Source organism: Acinonyx jubatus, chromosome C2 (assembly GCF_027475565.1).
Source record: "Acinonyx jubatus isolate Ajub_Pintada_27869175 chromosome C2, VMU_Ajub_asm_v1.0, whole genome shotgun sequence".
NCBI classification, from domain to species: Eukaryota; Metazoa; Chordata; class Mammalia; order Carnivora; family Felidae; genus Acinonyx; species Acinonyx jubatus.
The window spans coordinates 71,354,939-71,367,467 of NC_069384.1; the positions used below are offsets into that span (position 1 = coordinate 71,354,939).

General features: G+C 40.7%; 2 protein-coding genes across 4 annotated transcripts in view; one reads left to right on the forward strand and one right to left on the reverse strand.

Annotated features, from left to right (window-relative positions):
* The window catches only part of SENP5 (SUMO specific peptidase 5), a 30,532-nt gene extending 25,211 nt beyond the window's left edge, over positions 1–5,321 (forward strand). For both annotated transcript variants that reach the window (XM_015073764.3, XM_053221022.1), the window contains 2 exons: positions 1,227–1,277; positions 2,051–5,321. In XM_015073764.3, the coding sequence (XP_014929250.1) occupies positions 1,227–1,277; positions 2,051–2,161 (162 nt within the window). In that variant the 3' untranslated portion in view covers positions 2,162–5,321. The remainder of the gene's footprint in view (positions 1–1,226; positions 1,278–2,050) is intronic.
* A 578-nt stretch (positions 5,322–5,899) lies between these two features.
* The window catches only part of NCBP2 (nuclear cap binding protein subunit 2), a 30,412-nt gene continuing 23,782 nt past the window's right edge, over positions 5,900–12,529 (reverse strand). For both annotated transcript variants that reach the window (XM_027061125.2, XM_015073776.3), the window contains 3 exons: positions 10,473–10,654; positions 7,465–7,603; positions 5,900–6,954 (listed from right to left, as the gene is read on the reverse strand). In XM_027061125.2, coding sequence (XP_026916926.2) covers positions 6,883–6,954; positions 7,465–7,603; positions 10,473–10,654 — 393 coding nt within the window. In that variant the 3' untranslated portion in view covers positions 5,900–6,882. The remainder of the gene's footprint in view (positions 6,955–7,464; positions 7,604–10,472; positions 10,655–12,529) is intronic.

Here is a 12,529-nt window from a genome sequence, read left to right on the forward strand (position 1 = left end):
TCATTTAGGGATGGGCATCCTCTTTATTTTATAGATGAGCAAACTGAAGCCTAGGTGTCACCTAGGCCATCGGAACTACTGATAGAGTTGGGTCCTTGAACTTAGGTCTAGATCACTGAGCACAATCTTAAAGAGGCAGAGTCTTGGGGTGCCTGGGTGGCTCAGTCGGTTAAGCGTCCGACTCTTGGTTGAAGCTTAGGTCATGATCTCAGTTTCGTGAGTTCAGGCCCCATGTTGAGCTCTGAGCTGGCAGCTGGAAGCCTGCTTGAGATGTTCTTTCTCCCTCTCTCTGCCCTTCCCCCACTTGCACTGTGTCTGTCTCTCTCAAAACAAACCTATTAAAAAAAAAAAAAAAAAGGCAGAGTCTTGAAACAAACTTTAAGCCAAACCCAAGGGAACCAGATTTATTTGTTCATCCTTGAACTACACCAAATGCTAAGGTTTAAACCTAGGCTTAAGTTTTCTTTTAATAACTTAGTCTTTTAGTTGAAACCGGAATTGAACTTGTAAATTTTGAAAATTACCCAACTAGAATACCTAGGTATTCCAAATTTAGTCAGCATCCTTCACATTTCCCCTTTAGGCAGAATACATAATCAGTTCTTTGAGAAACATACTGCTCTTTTTTATTTTTTAAATAATTTAAATGTTTGTTTTTAAGAGAGCATGCAAGGAGAGGAGCAGAGAAGGGGGGACAGAGGATACGAAGCGGGCTCTGCGCTGACAGCAGAGAGCCTGATGTGAGACTTGAACTCACAAACTGTGAGATCATGATCTGAGCCAAAATTACTTAGCCGACTGACCCCCCCAGGCACCCCAACATACTGCTTATCTTTATTTCTTTCAAAGAGTGACAGATGAAACGTGAAGACTACTAAGCAGGATTTTTAGTACATACTCAGAGTCCAGGCGTATGCTTTCTGATCCACAATTCCATTTTGATTCCATTGTCAGTAATCTGATAGCAAAACTATCCAAATCAAGTTTTAAAACAGGGTTTTGATTTTCTATTTCTCATATTTAGGCGAAGGTTCTATACATTTGGTTGCTAGCTCTTTTGATGCCTCTGTAAAATCACACACTTTAAATACCAGAGATCTATACTAGTACACCAGCTGTCCTGGACAGACAAGTTTCTTTTACTTATTTTTCCATAAAAACAAATTTTCCTATCTGAAGATGAGTACTTGGTCTTATTTTAATGATCATTTTGTTTTTCTCTTTAGTGTATTCCACAACAGAAAAATGACAGTGACTGTGGAGTCTTTGTGCTCCAGGTAAAGAAATCTGTTTATCCAGAATTTGGAATGTGTGAATTAAATTTGTTGGGTTTAGAAAGGAGAGATGGGAGCCCCTGTTGTTATGTACCTGGCATTAGGCACAGGTACCCGAGTATCTCCTCCTCTGGTGTACATGTCTTATCAGAGGTTAGGCACACTAGAGACTGGTCTGAATCTGTCTGTATCGTAGACCCTTGGCATTTGCAGAATTAACTACTTTTTTTTTTTTTTTAACCTTTGGCAAGTGGTCTTTAACCACAGAACAAAATTAATTACATTTTAAATAAGGGCCACATTCAAAAACTGCTTTCTCATGCTGTGGGTTCCCTTAGTGGTCTAAAAGGATTAATGCAAATTTTGTCATACATTACATTTACGAAGAAATTGTGTATAACCCATGAATTTATAGAGATTTGCAAAGATCATGGAAGATGGGCTCATTCCTTTGACTCATGAATGTCTGGGGTTTGTAAACCGAAGTTCTCACTTAAAAGACCACTTTAGGTGGAGTGGCAGTCTCAGCAGGTAGCACCTTGGAAGGAGTTGGAGCCTCTCCATCAATTTTTGCTTCTCACAGTGTTGTTTGGGGGAGAGAGGGGAGACCCCAAACCATATACTTACCTGGAAAGTTGACTATAATTTGGAGGCAAATGTTTCAAAACAATGTTTTTACAACGAGTTTAAACTTTAAAATGCCACCTTAGGCCCCACTCTGTTAGGTCTGCATCAAAGCTCCATATGCCATTTAAGTGTTTCTGGGACCTTTGCAGTACTGCAAGTGCCTCGCCTTAGAGCAGCCTTTCCAGTTTTCCCAAGAGGACATGCCCCGAGTGCGGAAGAGGATTTACAAGGAGCTGTGTGAGTGCCGGCTCATGGACTGAAACTCAGCAGGACTCTGGAAGGTCTGACCAAGTTGAAGCAGATGGTTTGTTACTTGAATCTCCAAACACTTATTTGAATTTTTACAGATATTTCAGATCAGTGGTGTTGGGCCACTATTGTTACCTCAAATTTGTTTTTTGCCCTATTCATTTCTCTAGCTACCGTGTACTATTTTTTAATGTTCAGTTTGGTTTCATTTTTAATTTTATGGATTCCGTGTGTTTCCCCCATATTTAATATTTATTATCCAAACGCATGCATATAGACAGAGCATGCAGTGCAGAGTATTAAAAAAAAAAAAAAAGCCTAGTAGATTTGGTGCAGCTTTTGAAATTTACTTAGACGTGAACTGAATACAGGTTTAAAATTTAATCCCAGAACCTAAAAGTGCAGGATGTTTTTGATACAACATAACTTTGAGAAGGATCGTTGTTCCCTGGGGTGTAAAGGGTAGCTAGGAGTGGTGGTTTTGACAAAGCCAGTCCTGTTTTACCTGCTGCACCTTTCATGGACTTCCTTCTCCAAATGAGTCTTGCAGAGTGAATTGCATTCCTTTTGAAAGGTGAGAAGTGGCCAAAACCTGACTGGTGTGTTCTATTTATACAAGCACACTTATAAGTGCAGTGCCTACTTTGGGAGGAGTTGATTAAAGACAACAGCTTTTGGGGGTGGGGGCGTCCAGTTATTTTAACACATGAGAAAATTTCAATCTTGGCTTTAAGAATTACAACAAATGCCTAAATCTTATAAAGGCTTTTGCTGGAACACTGAATTCTCTGGATTTATTAAAAAACATTAATATCCATCAAACTAGTAGTCAACCACATGAGAATTCAGCCTTTCCAAGAGTAATTTACAAGTTGTCACTACCCTTGTGTTGTCTAAGATGTGACAAATACCTTTCTATTTCAATGGTGTTTAAATATTAATCTTCAGAACTAAAGACTGACCAGGTCTTTTGCAGTTGGGTGGGGAGAAGAGGAAAAGTAGTAAGACTTGCTTGCACAGGAGCACAGCAGATGTTACTAGACTTTTTTTGCTCCTACCTCTTTAGTGATCTCAGCAGCATGCGGGGCTCCCTCAGTTGGCCTCTTGTTGACCAACCCTGAGACTCCAGAGCTGGAGTCCTTTTTTCACTTCTATCAACCTCGTCTTCTGGGGAAAAGCAGAAGCGACCCTGTCCTAATACTTCGCTGCATTAGGATTAAAGTAATGGATCTTGCATCTTTATTCTAGCCTTTTGTGATATTTGAAAAGAAAGGAAATGAGGAAAGATGCATGTTAAACTACTCAATTACCTTTTCTGAACTGGGGCAGAAAAAACAACAGAGGTGTATGTAAGCATCTCAGAAGCTTACACCAAATACCAAGTAAATGACAGAAGATACTTGGATTTATGCCTGGTTAGGTGTGGGGTGTTGGAAATAAAAAGCTAAAACGTGCAGTTAAACTTGGCCATGAGGTAAGGTTTCCAGCAGTTGAAGGTAGAGTCAGAACATGTTTACACGCAGGGTTCCCATCCCCTGACATTCCAAGCACCAACACCAGTGTTTACATTGTAAAGAGCCCCAGCATTCTCCACACTCCTCTAGACTTCGTGTAAAACCAGGTCAGTATTTCTTACTGTGCTTCAGGTCGCTAAAAGGACTGAGATCAGAAGCACTTTATGCTGCTACAGTTAGGCTTGTGTTGTCAGCATTTGCAAAGATGACAATTTAAAGTGAGGAAGAGATCCTGAGGTTTTCTGACATTAGCTAATTATGCAAACATGAGATTTTTTCAAATCTGCATGTAAGACATTTGCCTAATGGGAGAAGGGGGCAGTTATGCAGTGGCCAGTAACTAGGCTGTGGATTCACAGTGTTTTATACTTTAGAGCTCCATCTCACCTCCTCACTGACAACCAGGCACGTAGAAGAGGCAGAACTGTGTTCTGCATCTTTAATGCTCAGAAGTGGAGTTGCCGTTTTCCTCCGGTCTGAGAAACGGTCACTCCTCGGCGCGGAGGCAAGCAGGGGTGCTCAAGAGGTAACTACAGTAAGCTGCCCAAGTCCCGCTTCCCTTTCACTTCCAGCTTCATAGGGCACCCTTGAGGTGTACTGTCAAGCTTGCTTTTGCCTAAATGTCAGATGTTTTAAGTATGGTTCAAAACGTTCCTCTATTCATGAAACTCGGTTTTAGCATACAGAGTTGCTTTTCCCCCTTGTGATTAGGTGTAAACCTCTATTAGCCCAAACCCTACATCAGAGGGGCCTCTGTCCTGATGTTTGCAATAATTGCTTCTTTGCAGCAAAGACATTTTTTAAATATAGTCTGGGCTGCTGGTGGAAGAGACAGGCATTGTTTTATTGTCACTAGCTTGGCACTGAATTGTTTGGGTGCCCACAAAGTGGGCAGACCTTATGCTTTTGAGGTTGAGTGCAGGCCTTGTACAAACTAAAAGCTGCTTATGATGTGCCTTCAAGCTGCCCGGTCCATCAGCAAATTACTAGTCTGTTGTTTCTTTCCAGTGATTTGTCCTTATGTTAAATCTGTAGCCATGAATGTGGATTTAATTCAACTTTTAGTTCTCTTAAGAAGAAAGGGAACCTCTTAAGGAAGGGAAAGGAAGCAGTTGCTGCCAATAATCCCCACTTTCTGGCTTTGCATTATATTTTCTACTTCTGAGTGACACTGTCATCTTGGAGTCACGGTTGGAACAAAACAACAGTCCTGACTAGTGGAAGAGCTGCCCTTTTTCTTTGCAGTTGTGTTCACTGCTTCCCTGGGTGAGAAGGGCTGACTGGGAGAGCTCTGGGTGGATCAGACCCTTCACACGAGAAAAAGTATGTTAATAATAAATAGTGTGAATTGAATATACTGACTACCTGCTCTGTTTAATTATGTTAAGAAACCAAACTAAACAGTTGTAAAGCACCTACTTCTATTATGTGCGAGGCTCTGCCTCCTGGCCTATAGATAATTAAGACCTAGGGAATATACCGTCAGAGAAATGCAAATTGTATTTGGGTGTTACAAAAACAGGCCTAGATAAGCTGTTCACTTAAATGGTACCTTTGGACAGAAAAAGAATTTATTTAAAGATTGTGATCATGTAAAATTACTCAAACCTTCTAGCAAAAATATTTTTTTGAAAAATAAACTAAATGCCTTTATAAACGTGTGTTCTCTTGTACTGAATAACACGTACTGTTTGGGAGAGTGACGCTCTTGTCACGACAAAGCTCATTTATGAACAGTGACCAGTGTAAGCTCTAAGCAGCTGACCCAACAGTGTCCAACAGAATTTTCTATAGTGATGGCATGCACTACAACAGCCGCTACCCCCATGTGACTCATGAGCTCGCTATTAGACATGTAAATTCTGCACATTACTCAAATATTCCAGAGGAAGAGTTCCAATGTCTCTCTTTATAGGTGATGGGCAGAGATGATAACTTGGTTCAACAATTCAAAAAGGAACCACTGTCTGTGGAAATCTGAGTTACGTTTTACTACAACATTATAAAATACGTTAATTCAAAGTACAGCGTAAAAGAAATATTTCAAATGAAGAGTGTTATGTCTTCATTAAACATCTGCAAATTATGCACTTACAGCTAGTCATAGCTCTTAATCCAAGTAATCAACTTGAACTTAATGAGAGAACCTATACTTTAATGTGAAAGATGTTCCTATTAAGGTACTTCATCTCCAACTCTCACAAACCTTAGAAGTTAGGAGATACTTTGTTGATAGATGAGAAAATTTCACTTATATGTCAGGGAAAATTATATTAGACTAACAGTTACATTAGAGAAATCAACTTATGCCTTATGAATACAAAATAAATTTTGTAGACTCCCTTCTCTAAAGAAACCATCAGCTCCCTGTCCAGGCTCTGACACTCCGTAAGCACAATTAAGGAAAAAACAAGACAGACTTCAGTATGAGAATTAGCCAAAACACATTTCCTGAGAGAAGCAATTCTGATTGTTCTTGTTATGTGTTCTCTTGATCTTCAAGCCCTTTTTAAACCCAGTCCATTCCTAACATCATTCTGAAAACAAATCAGTCTGATGCATAAACCCTTCTGTAGGTCTAAGTAAAACACATCTTTTGAAAAATGTATAAAATAATAAATACTCAAGTCTTAATACATATAGCATATAAGCTGGTGGTATCCCCTGGCTTACAGTCTAAGGCTTACTTTTGCTCCAACAATTTAGGAAGTTGCCCTGACTCCTAAATTTGCCTTTAGAGATTAGAACTCAACCCAGAAACAAGTGTAGTTGTCAGACTTCTAAACAGAACAAAGCTGTACAACATAGCAAAGCCCCATTTATTACATTTTGTCTCCTGCAAACCTAATTTTTAATAATTCCAGGCCCCAGTGTAGACTGTGATCGTACTATCCATTTAAAAATTTTTCCATCTTCCTAAAAGAAGTGTGGTGTTTGGGGCTGACAGATCAACATCATAGATCGAATCTGTTGCCATGGAACACAAATTCTGACCTGGTAACCTGACACATGGCCAAGATTGTAGACTATAGATTTAAAGGCATTCTTTTGGATTCTGTCCTTTAATAGTTTTCAAAGGAAAACCAGGAAAAGGCTTCCAGCTCAGAAGAGACCTTGATCAAAGCATGGTACAAGTGGACAGGTTTGTAGACCTTGGGTAATGCATGGCAAATTGAACAGGCCAAAGGACTGAGTTTTCACGATGGGGCTCTCACCACTCACTGGTTTTGGGCCAGTTTTCCATAGCCTCCTCTCCCAGCGTCATAGTCCTGACGATACTCATCTCGTACCTTAATTGAAAAGAACACAAGTTACATTATAGAGAAGATTGGGGTAGCAAATAAAGTTCTACACCCAACGTGGGGCTTGAACTCACAACCAAGACCAAGAATTACATCTCTACTGACTGAGCCAGCCAAGTGCCCCTACTAACAGTTTTTTACCAAACATTATGCTCATACTCTTTCACCAGCATTCAAAAGTAGCATACTCCAAAGATTACTCGTTAGGCTATTTTTTAAAATAAAAACTTAGAACTTATTTCAGTGCATTTTCCTTTTGTTCTAGACACTTGCAGGTACAAAATATCTAGGCCCTGGCAGAAGTCCAATAATGGTTGCTTGTGAAAATGTATACAATCTATAATTTACCAATCCTAATGGTTAGTTTTCAGATTCCCTTCAAGCGAGGGTTATAGGCACAAAGTTATTTTCTACAAGAGCAAACACAAACTGACAAAATCTTGTCACTAGGACTGAAATCCCAGGCAAACCCTGAGCCAAGAGAACCTTCCTGCATACCTGGCCCCCAGATCGCCCACGGCCATACTGCCTGCCCTCCTTAAAGCCTGCGTCCCAGTCTGTGCGAATGATCCGGTCATCCAGACGAGTTCCATTTATGTACCTCATGGCATTTTCTGCATCTGCTCTTGAATAGTATCTTAAGTGGAAGTATTAAGGAACACTATATAGCATTTCTCCAAACATTTTTAGAAATACAGGAAACATCTAAATGAAGCTGAGATAAGAAAGAATACAAAAACAAATCCAACCAGATAGATTTCAGAGACAGTAATCTGGCTTGCACAAGCTTGTTTGAGGTTGGTCCAAAAGCACTTACAAGGGTCAACTAAGATTTATCCAGGACTACTGACTGAGATTTCCTGGAGAATCTTGCCGATAATGATTTGGTCCCACTGTCCCCATATTTTGGTTTGTAAAGTATAAATATGTTCAGTGAAGGTTTGGATCACAAACTGCACACTTCTTATCCAAAGAAACAAAAGCATCCAAATCTGAAACTGTATATTCAACCTTAATAAAAAGAGATTACAGTGCATACGGAATTGCCATTGCATTTCATTAGAAGGAAAGGCTCTATCAGGTTAGTTGTTTCCAAATCTATTTAATTAGGTCTACTAAATCTATCTTTGGAGTGGTATTAAAAAAAAAAAAAAATCTCCAGGGACACTTGGATGGCTCAAACATCCAACTCTTGATTTCATTTCAGTTCATGATTTCATGGATCGTGAGTTCAAGGCCCACGTGGGGCTCCATGCTGAGAGTTGGGGAGCTTTCTTGGGATTCTCTCTCTCCCTCTCTGCTCTTCCCCTGCTCATGCGCATGCTCTTTCAAACTAAATTAACATTAAAAATCTATATATTAAAAAAACCTCCATAAGCAATTATGATCATTGGCTGGGTTCAGGGAAATGCTGATCTAGATTTTTTCCCATTTTTTTTTTTTTTTTAAAGGCTTATTTTGAGAGAGCGAGCAAAAACATGCACAAGCAGGGAAGGGGCAGAGAAAGGGAGAGAGGAAGAGAGAATCCCAAGCAGACTCTGCACTGTCAGCATAGAGCCCGAAGCTGGGTTCAGTCTCACAAGCCACAAGATCATGACCTGAGCAGAGTCAGATGCTTAACCGACTGAGTCACCCAGGCGCCCCTTTCCCTCTATGTCTTTAATTACACAGGTAAGGAAGCACTTGCAGAAATTCCAGTGTCCAACACCTACACTGCTGGCACGTAATAGGCATTCAATAACTTTTTTGCTGAATGAATGAGAAAAGGGCAAACTGAGAGAAACCACTGTCCACAGCAGCCTTTCCTTTGGGTATTTGCTATTATGATTGTGAATCTCTGACCTACAAGACAGATGCAAAAGCATTCCAATTCTCAGACTGATTACTAATTATAAGGTAGATTTTCTTTGCTTTTTGTGTTCTCGTTGTTCTCCCTGTGAAGAGGCAGATATAAAATCTGAGCACTCTTGTCCTCTGTGACTGACAGGAGAATGGAAGAAGCTTGCGGAGCCTAGAAATCAAATACCAAAATCACAAGTTTGGAATAGGTTAAGTAGGGCTTCCATTTCAAGCTGACAGAGTGAGCATATTCCTCATTTCCTTCTCAAGACCCAATTAAAATGACAGAAAAGATACACCCAAAGAACAGAAAAGGCCATCAGGAAACCAGAGATTCAACAAAAGCTGATGGAAGACTGCTGATGAAAGAAAGTCACAGTTTGAAATATTCTTGAAGGAGCTTAAAGGAGACAGCAAACACATGAGGCTCTCAAAAGTGTGAGACAGCAAACGGTTTAATTAAAGGTCTATATGTGGGAAGACGACCCGGTAGCAGGAAGGCATTTAATCCTAGGCAAATAAAAAAAGAGTGACAGAATTCTGAACAAATTGGAGGAACTAGGGTTAGGGCAGTGTCTTTGATGTTAGTATGACAAAAAAAATCCCTTTCATACTAGCAGTTGGGAAACCCACATATCCCAAAGGCAAGGCAGAAACTTGAGAGAGAAGATCTGCTGGGGTCTACAAAGTTAGCCTTAGCCTTTCCCTGATTATGATCAGAAACCTAGGGATCACCAGACATTTAAGGAAAATTTACAGCATAAATACAACCTGCCAAAAAGAAAAAAGAAATGGTAATTTGGGACACAAAAAAAAGTTTTTAAAAACACGCTGTTAGATCAAGTCTGGGAAATTTCTCAGAACATAAAGCAAAACGACCAAATACGAAAATATTGGGGAAAAACCCCCCAAATGATAAATCCAGGAAGTCCAACATTTATACAATTTCCAGAGAAGTAAACTGTTTGGTTTTGACCTATAAAATCAAGTTCTATGTAGCTACATAATGAAATATTATACAGCCATTAAAAAAGAGGTACACCTACATATGCTAACAAAACAATCTCTAAGGTAGAGGGCAAAAATTAGTGCATGCAGTATGCTACTACACATCCACAGGATCACTTCTGGAAAGATACCCAAGAGACTGGTAACAGTCTCTAGGTTTAGAATAGTACAGACGTTTTCACTATACCCTTTGAACTTTTGGTCAGCTTTTGGTCAGCTTTCCACCCCCACCCCGCCCCCATTTTGAGTAGTCTTCACGCCCAGTGTGGGTGTGTAGCCCAACATGGGGCTTGAACTCACTACCCTGAACTCAAGACCTGAGCGGAGATCAAGAGTTGGACACAACCGAGCCACCCAGGTGCCCCCGCTTTGGACTTTTGTAAATATCACGAGCATATACTTTCAACAGATTGTTTCTTAAAGAATCGGTTATAAACAAAAGCATGGATTTCAGAACAGGATGTAAATGTTATCAGCTTTCACAATTCAAGAGTGTAGACACATTGGACAGGAAGTTAAGAGGGAGATGAAGGAAGAAGGAGAGGTTAAGTACAGGGATGCTAATTAGTGGATGGCCTCACTCAATTTTTCAACAGGTGACTAGCCACTCTAGGCCCACCCTCATCCAATAGCTTATGCCAGATACATAGGAAGGATACTCCACAAAGCAGAACCCACATGCTGTCTTCTTCATCTTATCCAGGCCCATAATGATTTTCTTTATGTCGCCACTTTTACTGAAAAGTTCATAGATTTGTTCTTCAGTTGTGTAAAAGGAAAGATTTCCAACATACAATGTACAGCTCTTCTTCAGTAATTTTTCCTGTTCTTCATTGTCACCCTGGAATTTCAAATAGAGAAAAAGTTAAGCAACACAATCTAAGAAGAATCCTGCTTAAACAGTGTTCAAAGTATGGCAATTAGTTCTGATTTGGGAATCAGCTTCTTTCTCATCATCCCAGTCTACCACAAATTCCTTGCCAAAAGGAGAGAGGGAGAGAGGGAAGGAGGGAGGGAGGGAGGGAGGGGGGAGGGAGGGGGAGAGAGGGGGAGGGAGAGAGGGAGAGAGGGGGAGGGAGAGAGGGGGAGAGGGGGAGGGAGAGAGGGGGAGGGAGAGAGAAAGACAGGTGTTCACATTCTAGGAGGCACATCTGCAGGTCCAGACTGCTTCTAGGAGACAGCCACAACTTGAGTCATGTTGCACGTAGCCCTCCTGTAACACACTGCTCCCAATGGCATGTCTTTTCCCTGCACACTCCATATCCTCAGCATTAGATCCTTCTCTCATTGTTCAAGTTTAATACACTAGAAAGGTCTTTTTTTGTAGTGAAAAATAAATGCATTTTCAGACAGGGTATCCCTATAATACTCTCCTAGAGAAGAGATGGTTTACATGCTCATAGATTTTTCTGAGTTTAGGAGAAAATGTAGTAATCACTAAAAACGAGTGTTTATGTTCTTGACAGCCTTCCTAATTTGGAAGACAGGATGAAGCCAGAGACAGAAACATAACTGGCCTTCAGCCAACATACTTCACAATACTTGGGACTCATCATGGGCTAGATCTAGTATTTTATATGCCGGCATAGAAACCAGTTGGCCATCTTGGATCTCCTCTTCTAGCCTCCACAATGGGCAGGACAGATGCTGACTAAATAGAAGGCCTACCCACTGACCTGCTCTCAGGCTCTCAGGTTAAGGCTCTAACACCAACCATACAGTGGTATTCCAGTTTGGAAAGTGGCTGGGTAGATCCACACTCAGGACCCCAGAGCACTTTACCAAGAGGCCTCCCTTCTTCACTTACTATTCTCTATATAATGTTGATCCAGCTTCCTTCACTCTAAGAATAAGACTTTGCATTGCTGGTCTCTGAATGCTTTGTAGCACAGTGGTCACTCAGACTAACAGATCTCATGTGATCACGTTCAGTGGTAGAACAGAGGAAAAGACAAACCATCTGAACTCACGTCGAGGAAAATGATGAGATAAATTATGGTACATCAATAAATATAAAACTATGCAGCCCCAAGAAAAAAGTAGAACCACATGCAGCGATAAGGAACATCTCCAAGATAGCACACTGAAGAAAGGTACAGAACAATGTGAAGGGTATGCTCCAAATTATTAGTGTTTTTAATGTTTACTTATTTTTGAGAGAAGGACAGAGGATCCCAAGCTCTGCGCTGACAGCAGCAAGCTTGATGCCGGGCTCAAACCCATGAAACCACAAGATTCCAACCTGAGCTGAAGTTGGGGACTCAATGGACTGAGCCACTTAGATGCCCCCAAATTATTATTTTTTTAAGTATGAATATACATAGATCTCATACACAAGAAACAGGTATATCTTCCTCCAGGGACCACAGGCCAGAGACTTCCACCTATGAATCGCATTTAATTCTCAGAACTGAATGAGGTAGGTCCTTTTGAAAGAGAGAGTGTGTGAGCAGGGGAAGGTCAGAGAGGGGCAGAGCGAGAGAGCGAGCGAGCACGTACACGCAAGAGAGAAAATCCCATGCAGACTCTGAGCTGACAGTAAGGCTCAAACTCAGGAAGTGTTAGATCATGACCTGAGCTGAAACCAAGAGTTGGACGTTAACCAACTGAGCCACCCAGGTATCCCGAAGTAGGTCCTGTTTTATTATCCTATTTTACACCTGAGAAAAGACAGTTAAGTAATTCATTCAAGGTCATACAGCTACTCAGTAGTTGC